Raw genomic sequence first — 11,009 nt, forward strand, 5'->3', positions numbered from 1 at the left:
GGGCTCCGTCTTCGACCGGATCGGAGACAAAGCAAAGAAAAAGAAACAAAAGGAAAGTGAGGAGACCCGGTTGAAAATTTTGGCTGAAAGGAAAGAACAGATCCGAAAAGAGGAAGAGGAAAAACTTGAGCAAAAAATCGCCCTCCGGATTCAACTCGAAGAGGAGAAGTTGACAAAAGGATCCCGGTCCAAGCGATACCGGAAGGAAACAACACCCGAACTCATCTCTGATGACGAGGATGAGAGACCGGGGCAAACCAACCTCAGAGACATGATCAATGAACTCAACCGGAAAATCGGAAATGATGCCGGGCTTGAAATTGGGGGAACCCTGACTCCCTTCAGCCACTCCTTGGAATCCATCCCCCGACAGAAGGGTATGAAACACTACAACTTTGAATCTTTCAATGGACTAGGGGACCCGGAGGAACATCTGCACTATTTTGAACAGATAGCCCTGATCTACTACTACAATGATCTGACCAAATGCCGCTTCTTCGCATCCACATTCAAGGGGGGCCCAGAGATGGTTCAGCCGGATCCCCTCCCGGAGCATCGGGTCCTGGAAAGATTTCAGGGAAGCCTTCCTCAGAAGGTTTCGAGCAAACAAGACACATGAACTTCATATGTGTCACCTGGAAACGGTTCGTCAGTATGACAATGAGGCACTCTCAGATTACATGAAACGTTTCCAGGAAGCAATCAACAAAATCTCCAACCTGGACGAGCGTGAGGCTTTGAGCATATTCCGAAGGAACCTGGACCCGGAACAAAACGAGAGATATGTGGTCGAGCTGATCAACAAGGAACCCCAGAGCCTGGCAGCTGCCTACGCCATGGCTGCCAAATTCATCAAGGAAACTGATGTACTCCAAGCCATGAGAATGACCCGACAGGGTAGCTCGAAAGGAAAGCAGGTAGAGGATAGACCCCGGAAAGAATATCACCAGGACAAGAAATTCAAACCAGACAGACAGACAAACTTCATCCAGCAATCAGGTTCCAAGAGGACCAGCCAACAGGGATCCGGGTCCAGAAGTGACCCCGGTCCGAACAAAGCAGCCAGGGAACCAAAACCAGAGCCCGAATGGACTCCTCTAAACAGACCCCGGGAGGACATACTCAAAGAGGTCCGGGACAAACCCTTCTACTACCCACCAAAACCCATGCAAACTCCTCCTGAAAGCAGACCTACCAACAGACACTGTGACTACCATGGTACCCATGGTCATAAAACTGAAAATTGCATATCCCTCAAGTACTTCATTGAAGAACAGATCAGCAAAGGAAACATGGGGCAATATATAGCCCGAAACACAGCCGACAAAACAGGAGGATCCGGGAAACAGAAAAACATTGTCAACGTAGTGCTAGGAGGATCCTGTTCACCTCCCCCTAGCCCGGGCTCCTGTCAAGAAGTGATGTCCATCCAAGCCTTCCCCGAACAGGTGATTTCCTTCAGCAACAAGGACTTTGAAGGAGTCACCCGGGGTCACAATCAAGCCCTGGTGGTAACCCTCGACATGGCCGAAAATGAAGTAAGGAGGATCCTGGTGGACAACGGCTCCTCGGCCAACATTCTGTTTAAACACACCATGGACCGAATGGAGTTAGGGAGTATCCGGATGAACGATTACAGGGAGGACCCTCTGTACGGATTCGGGAACAGCATCGTCCCGGTCCTGGGCACACTCTATCTCCCGGTCCGATTCGGAACCCTCCCAAACCAAGTCACCCATACAATCAAGTTCTATGTCACAGATACACCCTCCCCTTACAACGTGATCATTGGCCGCCCGGGTCTGAACAAGATCGAAGCCATTACTTCCATTCCACACCTGAAGTTCAAATTCCCGACCCCGTTCGGAGTAGGGGAAGTCAAAGGAGACTCGGCAACAGCCGGGGTATGTTATAGCCAAGCCTTGGTAATGGCGGAAACACACCTGGACAACAAGAGAAAGGCAACCGTCTTTCAAAAACAGAAAAGTAACAAGAAGCACCGGCCTTATCCAAAAACCAAAGGTGAAATACAAGTGATCGAACTTGACCCGGGTAACGTCAACTCGGAAGCAACCAACCCTGATCCCAGACAAAGCAACCAGAAAACAACCATAAGCTCAGCTCAAGATTTTGTTGAGAAGAACACCGACGCCCGGATCCAACAAATGATCTCGGCACAGGAGTTAACAAAAGTCGAAGCCGCGGTTGAAACCGAGTCCATCCTGATCGAAAAAGATAACCCGACAAGAAAAGTCAAAATTGGGAAAGGCCTGGACACCGTTTTCAAAGAGGAACTCATCCAACTACTACGGAGCTATGCGGACGTCTTCGCCTGGAGCCCGGACGACATGCCCGGGTTGGATGAATCATTGGCAATGCACAGCCTTGACGTCGATCCCAAAAAGAAACCTGTTAAGCAAAAACGAAGAAATTTTGCACCAGAAAGGCAAAAGGCAATAGATGAAGAAGTTGGCAAGTTGATGAAGGCAGATATCATCTGTGAAATCAAATACCCGGAATGGCTCGCCAACGTAGTCATGGTTAAGAAAGCAAACGGCAAGTGGAGGATGTGCGTCGACTACACAGATCTGAATGCGGCGTGCCCCAAGGACCCCTATCCTCTACCAAGCATTGATCAGCTCATTGACGCCACATCAGGACACCTGATGTTAAGCTTTATGGACGCCTTCTCCGGGTACAACCAGGTTAAGATGAACCCAGCAGACATAGCCAAAACAGCCTTCATAACCCATCGGGCAGTATATGCCTACAAACTAATGCCGTTCGGGTTACGGAATGCCGGGTCCACATACCAGAAAGCCATGAATGAAATTTTCAAAGATCAACTTGGAAGGAACTTAGAATGCTACGTCGACGATATAATCTCCAAATCCACTTCGATCCCGGGTCACATTTCAGACCTTAGAGAATGTTTTGAGAACATGAGAAGAACTAAGTTAAAGCTAAACCCGGACAAGTGCACCTTTGGAGTTGAAGCTGGAAAGTTTTTGGGTTTTATGGTAAGCAACCGAGGTATCGAGGCCAACCCGGAGAAAATCAAAGCTGTACAAGAGATGCAACCACCTCGGACTCAGAGGGAGGTCCAAAAGCTAGCAGGGTCCTTAGCAGCACTCCGGAGGTTTGTCTCCAAACTCGCTGAAAGATGTCTACCATTTTTTGAGTTGTTAAAAGGGGCGAAAAATCAGAAATTAATAGAATGGAGCCCGGATTGCCAAAGAGCCCTTGACGAAATCAAAGCATACCTGTCTAAACCCCCAATCCTGACAAAAGCCTTACCCGGCGAACCTCTCTACCTATACCTGTCAGCCGGTCCCTTTGCCGTCGGGGCAGCCTTGATCAGGGAAGAAGCCGGGCAACAGAAGCCCGTATACTATGTCAGCCAGGTCCTCAAAGATGCGGAGACCAGATACCCCAACTTAGAGAAATTTGCATTCGCACTGATCACCGCATCCCGGAAACTCAGACACTACTTTCAAGGAAGAGAAATCAGGATTGTCACAGACCAACCTCTAAGGAAAATCATTCACAAACCTGATATCTCCGGGAGATTAGTGAATTGGGCAATTGAACTTAGCCAGTTCAGCCTAACCTTCCTACCCCGGACAGCAGTCAAAGCCCAGGTACTGGCAGACTTCGTGGTGGAATGCAACTTCCCAGAAAACCAGTCAACTCCCATGGAAACCGAACCAGAAGCCCCGGAAGAGTCCAACCCGGGGTCTTGGATACTCCATGTCGACGGCTCCTCAACAACCGAAAGGTCAGGAGCCGGGCTAATCCTGAAGAGCCCGGATGGGTTCACCATCAAGACAGCAATCTCTTTCAACTTCACAGCAACCAACAATCAAGCAGAGTATGAAGCCCTATTAGCAGGATTGAGGTTAGTCCGGACCCTGTCTATCCGAAACCTCACCATCTATAGTGATTCCCAAATAGTGGTTAGGCAGACGAATGGGGAATACCTCGCCAAAGACCCGATTCTAACCAGGTATCAAGCCTTGGTGAAAAGCTACCTTGCCCTGATCCCCGGGTGCAAAATTTTACAAGTCAACAGAGAAGAAAATGCGGAAGCGGACAACCTCTCCAGGTTGGTCCAAAATTCGGCAGATCTGGACAGCTCAGTCTATTTCGAAGAGTTGCACAAGCCAACAATAGAGCAGGAAGAAATCTTTGAAATCAACAACGAGCCTACCTGGATGACTCCCCTAATCAACTACATAGAGAAGGGAGAGTTACCCGAAGACAAGGGGAAAGCACAACGGCTGAAGGCTAAGGCAGCCAAATTTTTTGTCGAAGGAGGAACACTCTTCCGCCGGACCTACTCATCCCCAATCCTGAAATGCATAGGTCCGGAGGAGGCCGAATATTGTCTAAGGGAAGTTCACGAAGGGATCTGTGGAGATCACATGTCGGCGAAAGGCCTAGCATATAAAATCATCCGGCAAGGCTACTACTGGCCAACTATACACCAAGATGCTATGGAGTTTGTGAAAAAATGCAAGAACTGTCAGCTGTTCAGCAACGTACCCCGGGTAAGCCCTGTCCTACCTTCTTCAGTTCTATCCCCGATCCCTTTTGCTGTATGGGGAATAGACATCATGGGACCCTTCCCCCGGGCTAAAGGAGACCTCAGATACTTGCTTGTCTCCATCGATTATATGACCAAGTGGGTTGAAGCTAAGGCAATGCGGACGATCAACCAGCAAGATGTCATCCGGTTCATGGACAACATCCTGATGAGATTCGGGCTACCAAGAGTCCTGGTCTCAGATAATGGACCCCAGTTCATAGGGTCGGACTTCGAAAGCTACCTGGCTGAAAGAGGCATCAAGCACAAGAAATCTTCAGTCGCCTATCCTCAAGGAAATGGCCAGGTAGAGGTCACCAACCGGATCCTCCTGAGAGGAATTGAAAAAAGGCTTGAAGAAAGCAAGAGCAAGTGGCCAGAGGAACTTCCTCATGTTCTCTGGTCATACCGAACCAGTCCCCGGACAAGCACCGGAGAAACCCCTTTCAAGTTGGCCTATGGAACGGAGGCAATGCTCCCAATCGAAGTCGGGTCACCTTCCCACAGAGCAATCAACTTTGATGAAATTGCGAATGAAGAAGGACTCCGGGTCAACCTGGACTTGGTAGAGGAAGTCCGAGATCAGGCAATCGCAAAGATGGAAAAATACAAAGAGAAGACCCGGGATCACTTCAGCAAAAAATCCCGGGTTAGAAATTTTCAAGCAGGAGACCTGGTCCTACGAGACACCGAAGCCTCAGAACCAACCAACACAGGAAAACTAATGCCTAAGTGGGAAGGCCCTTACAAAGTCAGAGAAGTCCTACGGCCGGGCACCTACAAATTGGAGCATATGGATGGGTCAGAAGTACCCAACACCTGGCATGGTCTTAGGTTGAGGAAGTTCTATCAGTAAAATCAACAAGAAGGAAGGATCCTAGAAGACAGCTATATATACCTAAAAGCAATCATGTACTTTTGATCACCCTCAGAGCTGTGTAATAGTTTTAATATATCAATGGAGTCTTTTGCTGATTGATGAATCTATGTTACTGTTTACTTGGAAAATTTCTAAGGCAACCAAAACATGTCGAGCAAGCAACCCGGGCATGGCATACCCGGGCCCATCTATACAATCACTAACTTGGAAAATTTTCTAAGTATAAAAAGCGAAAGAAAGCATACAACCCGGGCATGGCATACCCGGGTCCATCCATACAATCACTAACTTGGAAAAATTTTCTAAGTATAAAAAGCAAAAGAAAGCACTCAACCCGGGTAGAACTTGCCCGAGTCCATCCACTTTTTACTTAGAAAAAAAAAAAAAAAAAATTCTAAGTACAGACATATTTAAGCAAACAACCCGGGTAAACATTGCCCGGGTCCATCTATTTTATTTACTTAGAAAGTTTTCTAAGTACAAACATGTCAAAGCAATCAACCCGGGTAAATGTTGCCCGGGTCCATCGATTTTTATCTACTTAGAAAAATTCTAAGGGCAAACATGTATAAAACAATCAACCCGGGTAAACGTTGCCCGGGCCCACATGTGTAATCTACCTAGAAGAAATTTCTAAGCGTAAAAGCAACAGAAGCAATCTACCCGGGTAGATGTCGCCCGGGTCTACATATTTCATCTACTTAGAAAAATCTCCAAGTACAAAACCATTTCAAGCAATCAGCCCGGGTACATTCTACCTCGGATACAACTACAATTATTTCTGCTTAGAAAAATTTTCTAAGTACAAAGTATCCTAAAAGCAATCCACCCGGGGTACGACTGACCCGGGCACACCTGCGTTACAATTACTTAGAAAATTTTCTAAGTACAGAAATATTGCAAACGGCCAATCTGGAATACATAAAGCATACAAAAGCATTCACAAACAAATATGACAGGAAAATATTTGATAAAAAGCAGCAAAGCAAGCATCCACATCCCGGGTCCACACGGACCTCGGATAAATATTCAAATCCGGCAAAAATTCATCCAGAAATACAAAAGATCATTTCAAAGAACATGTTCAAGATTAAAGAAAAAGTGGCTAAGTAGCAGGGTGAAGGTTGTTTGTCTGAAGAGCCGCATCGACGGGAGCAACCGGATTGGCTGGAGCGATGAAGCTCGGAGAAGGACCCTCGAAGGGTTCGGGTTCACCCTTGCCGGCCGAAACATCATCCTTGGCCTGGATATAAAGGTTGATGAAACTGGTCAGATCTGCCACCGGATCCGTTTTGATGTGCCTCTCGGCAACATTCCAGCATCGGACAACCTCCGCAGCTGCAGCATTGGCCAGGGCACCCTTATACTCTTCAGATTCCTTGAAATCAGCAATCACAACTTCTGGTTCCTTTCGGTCCTCGAGCTGTTTCCTCAGCTTCTCCACATCCCCCTCGAGTCCGGCCACCATCTTCTCAGAATCACCCGCCCGGGTCTCAGCATCCTCCAGTTTCCGCTTCCACTCAGCTTCCAGCCGGGATTCGGCTTCCTTCACCCGCTTCTCCAACTCGGACTCCAACTTCTCCTTAGCCGACCTCTCCAGGGCCAAGTCCGACTCAGCTTTCCGGGCTCTCGCCCCAAAAGTCTCAGCAGTGCTCCTTTCCGAATTTATCAAGTTAAAAGCAATGGTATTGAACCCGGCTAGACGAGACCCCAGCTGCAAACACCGGATTCACAGGATCAGAAACATACAGAAGAAAGAGCGTACAAAAGACAACACCAAAGTGAAGACATACTCACCTGACCCCAAAGACTCCCCAGTTCCTTGAAAGTGCTCACCATCCCGGAATCATCCATTCTAACCCAGTCTTCCTCGGTCGGAATCTCCGACATTATCTTGATTATTTCCCGGGCAGAGTACTTCCCGGCCCCAAGGGAAACCCGGGCACCTTCCCTGTCATCATCTTCATCATCCGAATCCGAGTCAGAATCCAGCAGAACCCCTTTCCCCCGGCCAACTTTGGGAACTTTAGCTGGGGCCTTCTGCGCCGAGCCCTGCTTCCTCTTCCTCCCCCGGGTCACCAACTCTTGGCTACCAGGCTCCACAACCTCTTCAGTCTCTCCCAAGGCAATTTTCTCCATTGCAGCGCTGGATTCACCACCGGTTGCCTCTTGCCTAGAAGACCCGGATTCATCATTCTTCCCAGATCCGGTCTTGGGCTTAGGAGTAGGCTTGGGGATCGAATGAATTCCCCCCAGGTTCCTCAGAGCAGCAGCAAAGTGTTCATTAGCCATACTCTTCCACAGGTTTTTATCAAAATACGGCAAACCTGCAGGCAGACAATGACCGGGTTAGAAGGCATAGCAGATAAGGTAACACCTACACATAAGAAACAGACGACCCGAGTCACTTAACACTTCCAAAAAGCAAAAAAGGGGCAAGAAGAATACAAGTACACAAAGCATATGACGACGACCCGGGTAGAGGATTACCCGAGCTACTTAACAATTCTAGGAAACAAACAAGAGGAAAGAAAAACACAAGTATGGAGAGATTTTTAATCCGGATTATACTTACACCCCCATTCGTGCAGTTTATCAAATTGCATAAAGGTATCCCGGGTCAACTGCTGCCCGAGACACTCACAAAACGCCCTGAGCTGATCCCGGAACTTCCCAGATGCACCCGGGGCGTCGAAATTAGTCCTGACTAATTTATCATCCGTAACAAGATACGGCATATAGTGGATATCCAAACCTTTCAACATCAACACTTCGCGATTCCAGTTCTTCAAAGAAGACTGGTGCATCACCGGTTTCAGGAACCCGGGTCCAAAACCGCATTCTTTAGACCGGAAACGAAGCTCATACAGTGGTTTCTCCCCGGACTTCTTGAACTGGAAGAGAATGTGGAAAAGCTTGAACGTGGGTTGATACCCCATCTTATTACAAGCACACAAAAACCAGGTCATCAACTTAATTGCATTCGGAGTGATCTGCATGGGGGAACATTTATACTCGTACTTGCAGAGGTGCCTGAAAAACAAGTGCCACCTCGGGTTCCACCCGGACCTCAAATGCTCCATCCACACCGGGATGAATCCGTCGGCAGGACGGTGGAAAATCTTCTCCCCGGGCTCAGGGAACCTCCACTCAACCGCATCCGGGAGCTGGAAGGCAACCCGGATCAACCGATCCTGAACTTCCCACGGCATCTCTCTAAAAGAACTCTTCACGGCATAAGGAGGCCGGGAAACGGCATACTCTTTAAACCGCTCGTCAAACTCCTCCTTTTTATAAGGGCCTAGAGGACCATCCGGGTGTTTAAACTTGTAAAAGGAAGCTATGCCCCGATAAAATTCCCTCTCATCAGCCAGTGGCGCTTTGGCGACGAAATAAGACTTTGTGTCCATCCACAAACCCTCCGGGGTCATAATCACTTGCTTCCCCTCGGCCTTAGCCACCTTTTGAAACTCCGACACAACCCCGGATACAGCTATCTCCCTCTCGGCCATCTTCTCACGAGCCCGGTCTGCGAGGGACTGTCGCTCGTCGGTCTCGCTATCACTAGAATACTGCCCGGGAACACCAGAAAAAGCTACAATATCTCGCCTGGCCCTCTGTTTGATCCGGACCATAGACCTAAAGGAAAAGGAGAATCCGGGTCAATTCAGCATTCAACCAATTTTATTTCAAATTTTACGAAGGTCCGGATCCCGCCCTAAATCTATGTGAGAAACAACAAATTGAAAAGCTACCAGGATACGACTAAGGTTACCCGGGTCCCTCTCTCTTCCTTCAAAATGATGGAGGGAAGAAGTTACCCGGGTCCCGAAGTCGTGCGAGGAAGAGGCTACCCGGGTCACAAAGACCTACAATACGCCACAAAAGGGATAACCCGAGTACTCCCCCCATCCACATCAAAACCGTCACGCCCCCTACTCAACCCGGGTGGCGACTTCAACCCGGGTAAGAAATCCCTACCCGGGCTCAGTCAAAGCCCCAAGAATTCTAACAGCCACAAACAATTTCTAAATCATTTCAAACCGCAATCACAAATCAAACGTCAAACCCTAACCGCTATACACATATACATACATATATCTCACCAAGAACAATCAACCAAAAGCCCAGAAACCTGAAACCAACACACCCACCCAAAATGCTCAAAATCAACCAAAATCGAACCATCCCCCAAAACCCACAAACGGAACACACCGCAAGAACATACACAATTCGTACACAACATACAAAATCATACACGAAACAATCAACAAATCAAAAACAGGCATTTCGAAAGAGAAACTCATACGAACCGCAATGGTGAGATATGAAAGAAGCGAACAAAAAAAAATGATGAAAGGGGACTTACCGTGATAACCAGCGACGGAGCAAAAACTGCGATGACAACGACAACGATCTCCGAGACTCCAGTGAAACCTTCCGAGAAAACAAAGAGCGACAGTGAAAGAATGGAGCAGAGAAACTATGAAGAAGAGAAAACAAAGGCAAAAGTAAAAAGTGAAAACTGAGAGGGAGGGTGGTACTTATAGTCACATCGCGGTCCAGGTGGCAATTTGTTATTGGCCCCTCGACAATTATTACAGCTGTAATAATAACTCCCTCAAAAGGCGCGCCACTCCAATTTTCAAAAAAAAAAAACAAAACGGCTGCAGACCCCTCGAATTCCGAGGGACGACAATCGGTTCGACTCCCCTCAAACCCGAGTAAAACCCCTACCCGGGTCTACCCGGAGCGGGGGGCAAGAGCAAAAACTCTACCCGGGCCTACCCGGGCATGAAGGGCAAAGCAAACCCTCTACCCGGATTCACCCGAGTACAGAAACACGAGCAAACCCCCTTATCCGGATACCCGAACAGAAAAGCAAAAGCGGCGACTCCACTCTACTCCCTCACATAGGAAACCTATATAAGGGAGTGGGGGGCAAATGATATGGTATAACCCGAAGTCTTGCCTACCCGGGTTCATATATGGGCCCCGGCACCAGCAAGACCGTTGACCACACAAGGCAATCAAGGCAATCCTCGATCTTACCCGGGTACACAACCACGGCAGGACTTCTTACCTTCTTACCCGGGTACACAACCACGGCAGGACTTCTTACCCGGGTACCGGCCGACACTTGCTGCACAAGGCACAGACTGACACGATAAAGACAAACATAACGGTCAACTACTGGCGATAGAGACAAGCCAGGGAACATTCCAAAATACTACTTCTACGCTGACACCTGGACACATGTAGGGGATCAAACCCCTACACGTGTAGGACCAGGATCCAGGTACGTACCCTTGAACCCTAATCCTTGGCCTATAAATAGACCAAGGATCAAGAGTTTAAGGGTTAACTTCACTCTCTACACTCATCCTCTACACACACTTAAGCACTCAGCATATATTCAAACACTCTCAGCCACCAGCAACCACCGCACATACACCTTCATCCACCACACATAGATAGCACTTTCTCTAGTCTTTATCCTTCCGAAACCCACGCTTACTCTCACGCCGGAGGCGCTTCGGGGCA

General features: G+C 48.3%; 2 protein-coding genes across 2 annotated transcripts; one reads left to right on the forward strand and one right to left on the reverse strand.

The window, feature by feature from the left end:
* The first annotated feature begins 626 nt into the window (after positions 1-626).
* Positions 627-5,441, forward strand: LOC135150505 (uncharacterized). Its single transcript, XM_064086843.1, has one exon. It carries the CDS (start codon positions 627-629, stop codon positions 5,439-5,441), a length of 4,815 nt encoding a protein of 1,604 aa, XP_063942913.1.
* A 1,129-nt stretch (positions 5,442-6,570) lies between these two features.
* Positions 6,571-7,868, reverse strand: LOC135150506 (uncharacterized). The gene is made up of 2 exons (XM_064086844.1): positions 7,263-7,868; positions 6,571-7,179 (listed from the first exon to the last, which is right to left on the reverse strand). Exons 1-2 carry the CDS (start codon positions 7,755-7,757, stop codon positions 6,571-6,573), a joined length of 1,104 nt encoding a protein of 367 aa, XP_063942914.1. The 5' UTR covers positions 7,758-7,868.
* Between the last annotated feature and the right edge of the window lie 3,141 nt (positions 7,869-11,009).

This window comes from Daucus carota, chromosome 2 (assembly GCF_001625215.2).
Source record: "Daucus carota subsp. sativus chromosome 2, DH1 v3.0, whole genome shotgun sequence".
Lineage (NCBI taxonomy): Eukaryota > Viridiplantae > Streptophyta > Magnoliopsida > Apiales > Apiaceae > Daucus > Daucus carota.

Bases quoted from the DNA above. Each gene is read 5' to 3' on its own strand.
- LOC135150505 (XM_064086843.1), top strand. From the start codon at position 627: ATGTGTCACCTGGAAACGGTTCGTCAGTATGACAATGAGGCACTCTCA.
- LOC135150506 (XM_064086844.1), bottom strand. From the start codon at position 7,757: ATGGCTAATGAACACTTTGCTGCTGCTCTGAGGAACCTGGGGGGAATT. The intron at 7,180-7,262 runs GTGAGTATGTCT...CGGTGTTTGCAG, and splicing joins TGGGGAGTCTTTGGGGTCAG to CTGGGGTCTCGTCTAGCCGG.